Raw genomic sequence first — 2,938 nt, 5'->3', positions numbered from 1 at the left:
ATAGACAGTATATGGGAGCAGTAGTACCAATTTACATATGGTTTCAGCTCCCGCTGCGCAGAGCTCAACCACCACGCGAGCGGTCACCTTAGCAGGGGTGCCACCGCAGGCGTCCTTCTGCTCCGAAATATTGCATATTAAAAAGCCCCAGCTCCTCAATAGGCTGATAGCCAAGTAGACTTGATTCAGCCTATTGTATTATTTTTTTGCTGTTCTGGATAATATCCAAGGCCCGTCCATGCTCGATTGTCTCGAGGAGCCGCTCGATCGAGCATAGTATGCTTCCCACTGTTTTTGAATGATTATTCGTCGTCCTGTCTTTAAGAACTTTTTAAGTTTAGTTAAGCTGCAGAGTATCTGGGGCTGTGGGCCTTCACGCTTCCGCTAGTTTCTACCAAACAGGCAGAGATGAGCTCGTTAACAAGTAGTCTACAATCTGGGAGCCGTATAGCTGTGGAACCGTCGGATCGCACTGCAGTTAACTCGTTCTCCTTGGATAAAGTGCCAATTGGAGACACCGGCTCCACTGGGAGAGTGCCGCCAACAGTGGCAGCATTTCAGTCGGTCACTGACTCTCCTGTGCACGGCGCGCCGAGCAGCGGGCCACCGACAGAAGCACGCCCAGTCCATGCCTTGACAAGCATGGACACCAGTGGTTCGCTTGCCGAATCTGCAGAACAGAGGCAGCTCGCTCATGTAGTGCCTTTGAGTAGTGGCCGGGAAGCCTTCGCTCGGCTTTATATCTTTGATTGGGACAATACGCTGTGCCCAACTGACTGGCTTTGTGAACTATACTCACGCTGCGGCCAAAGCGTCTATACAGCAAAACGGCCTTGTGCAGCTCTGTGCTCTCCTGTAATCAAAAGCCGTTTGGCTCTGCTGGAGACCAGCGTTCGGCGACTACTGCAAAAGTGCACGGAACGCGGCCAAGTGACAATCCTTTCCAACGCCACTTCTGTTGGTCTTCTCAAGACACTCAGGCTCCTCCCGCTTGTCCAACGGACGCTTACTGAGCTCAGTGAGTCTTCATTATATATGAAGACAGAAGTCTCTGTCTTCAGCGAGTGATTAATACGCAGCCTAAACCAACAGCAGTCAGGCTAAGCGCCACTCAAGTTACTAATGCCTCTACTAGGGCTGTTGCTGACTACTCCCTATTGCAGAGGTGCAGATTGTATCTGCTCGAGACATGTGCGAGCCTCATGGACTTCCACTGGAAAAGTGGAAGGATACTGCCCTTATTCGACTAGTCACGGCCTTTATAAACAAACGCCCACAGCAGAAGCACTCTATCATGACAATTGGTATGCCCTTATCTGTGCTTTTCTCCCCCCTGGACCGCGAGCAATGAAAGAAACTCTAGTATGCGCTAGGTTGCTACTACTTCCTTCACTGTTTTGTCTAGTGTCAGAGATGAGAAAATACTTGGTTCTGTTTCGCTTCCATGCTGCTGAATGCAGGAGACCAGCAACTAGAGCACATCGCGCTGCACAACGCAGCTTACCATCTGCAGCTGAGCTGCGGATGGGAGTGCCATCCGAAATGCATAAAATACGTGGAAAGCCCGTCATTAGAAGCCCTTACGCGGCAGACGTTGTTCTTGACAGAACTCCTCGATAGGTTTGCTGATGCGGAGAGCGGGACGTTTTGCATGCAGCTAAAGGATGTATTATCAGGGGGTTCGCTATCGTCTACGCATTGCTGAAGGCACTTCGACAGCACTCTGCCTCATGCTAGTAGTTTTTGCAAGTCAAGGCAGCCAAGGCTTATCACCTACTGCATTAGATATTCGGGTCGCTACTGCCCTCTTTCTGTCTCCACACAATCGCAACATTTGTCTATTCGTCGCATTCTTTCTGGACCACTCTAACTCTGCGAAATGCTTTCTTTGGTTCTTAGAGATAGTGCCTTCAGCACTGCGCTAATCCATTAGTTTTCCCATGGTAGCTGAAGAAGAAAAGCTGCATACGGAGTGGCACTTCAAGCTTACGGGGGCTTGGGTCTCTTCAAAGGCGCTTTGTTAGCCTATCGATGAGCTTTCACTGTAGCAGGAACTTACTCTTGTCACTTTTTCAGAGACGTCCGGCGAATCAGCACCATGCAAGCTAACGTTAAGTAACCGCACCTGGCAAATCCTACTGAGCCTACATAAAGTCAGAAACGTTGTACTGGCGTCAGTAGAAAAAGCGCTGGCATTGAAGTATCCATAAAATTCCCACTGCTTCCGGTAAAGAACGGCTGCAGGCTTAGACCCTTTCAACCGCAATTACTTTGTACTTATTTTACCCGGAATTACTTCCGAAAGTCAAGTGTGGTATAGTCTTTCAAAGTTGAAGAACAGTTCACACCCGAGACTACTAAAACTGTTACGGAAGGACCTCAGAATTTTAGTACTTTCGAGTGTCGTGGGCCAGACCTCTCAAGGAGTTAGATATGCTTGGTGGAATGCATAAACCCGAACCTTTTCTCCGGAAGAATTTAAATATCACCTATGCAGACACATCCACATACTACATTCCCATAGTGTCCAGAATGTAGCTGGCAAGAGCACACGATGCACTGCTTGTGCACCAAAGCGGACCGTGAAACCTTTTGATTGTAGTTTGCAGAGTGTAGAGATGCTCCCGCACCCACTGGAGCCTCAATTTATTTTGGACAACTTTGGGTAATTCTCTAGTCCGGAAATATGGTGTTGACCCATCGTTCACTTTCCCAGCGCATTGATAAGAATTTCTTTTCTGTAAGTACACATTCTTCCCTGCAGATATCCAATATGTTGGGCTACGAACCTCTAAGTTGAATAGTTGAATGTTGAAGGCGGGGCAATTTGTGGGGTCTTGGAGCTAGCATGCAGGTAAACTGCATCCAACTGTCCCAATTTACGGCGGGGGAAGCGGGGGGGAAAAAGTATCCACTCAAACAGGCACTAGAAGACTGG

At 48.6% G+C, this 2,938-nt stretch overlaps 1 protein-coding gene across 1 annotated transcript; it reads left to right on the top strand.

Moving 5' to 3' along the window:
- Window positions 1-408: 408 nt before the first annotated feature.
- On the top strand, window positions 409-1,925 carry EMWEY_00001160 (hypothetical protein, conserved; the record flags this gene model as incomplete). The annotated part of the gene is made up of 4 exons (XM_013482375.1): window positions 409-1,018; window positions 1,164-1,304; window positions 1,461-1,679; window positions 1,900-1,925. The coding sequence occupies 4 exons, from the start codon at window positions 409-411 to the stop codon at window positions 1,923-1,925; spliced, it is 996 nt and encodes a 331-aa protein (XP_013337829.1).
- Window positions 1,926-2,938: the final 1,013 nt, after the last annotated feature.

This window comes from Eimeria maxima, genomic scaffold, assembly GCF_000499605.1.
Source record: "Eimeria maxima Weybridge genomic scaffold, Emw_scaff6, whole genome shotgun sequence".
In the NCBI taxonomy this organism is placed as follows: Eukaryota; Apicomplexa; class Conoidasida; order Eucoccidiorida; family Eimeriidae; genus Eimeria; species Eimeria maxima.
The sequence above is the reverse complement of the archived record's forward strand: the minus strand, read 5'-3'. Positions and strand labels throughout refer to the sequence as shown.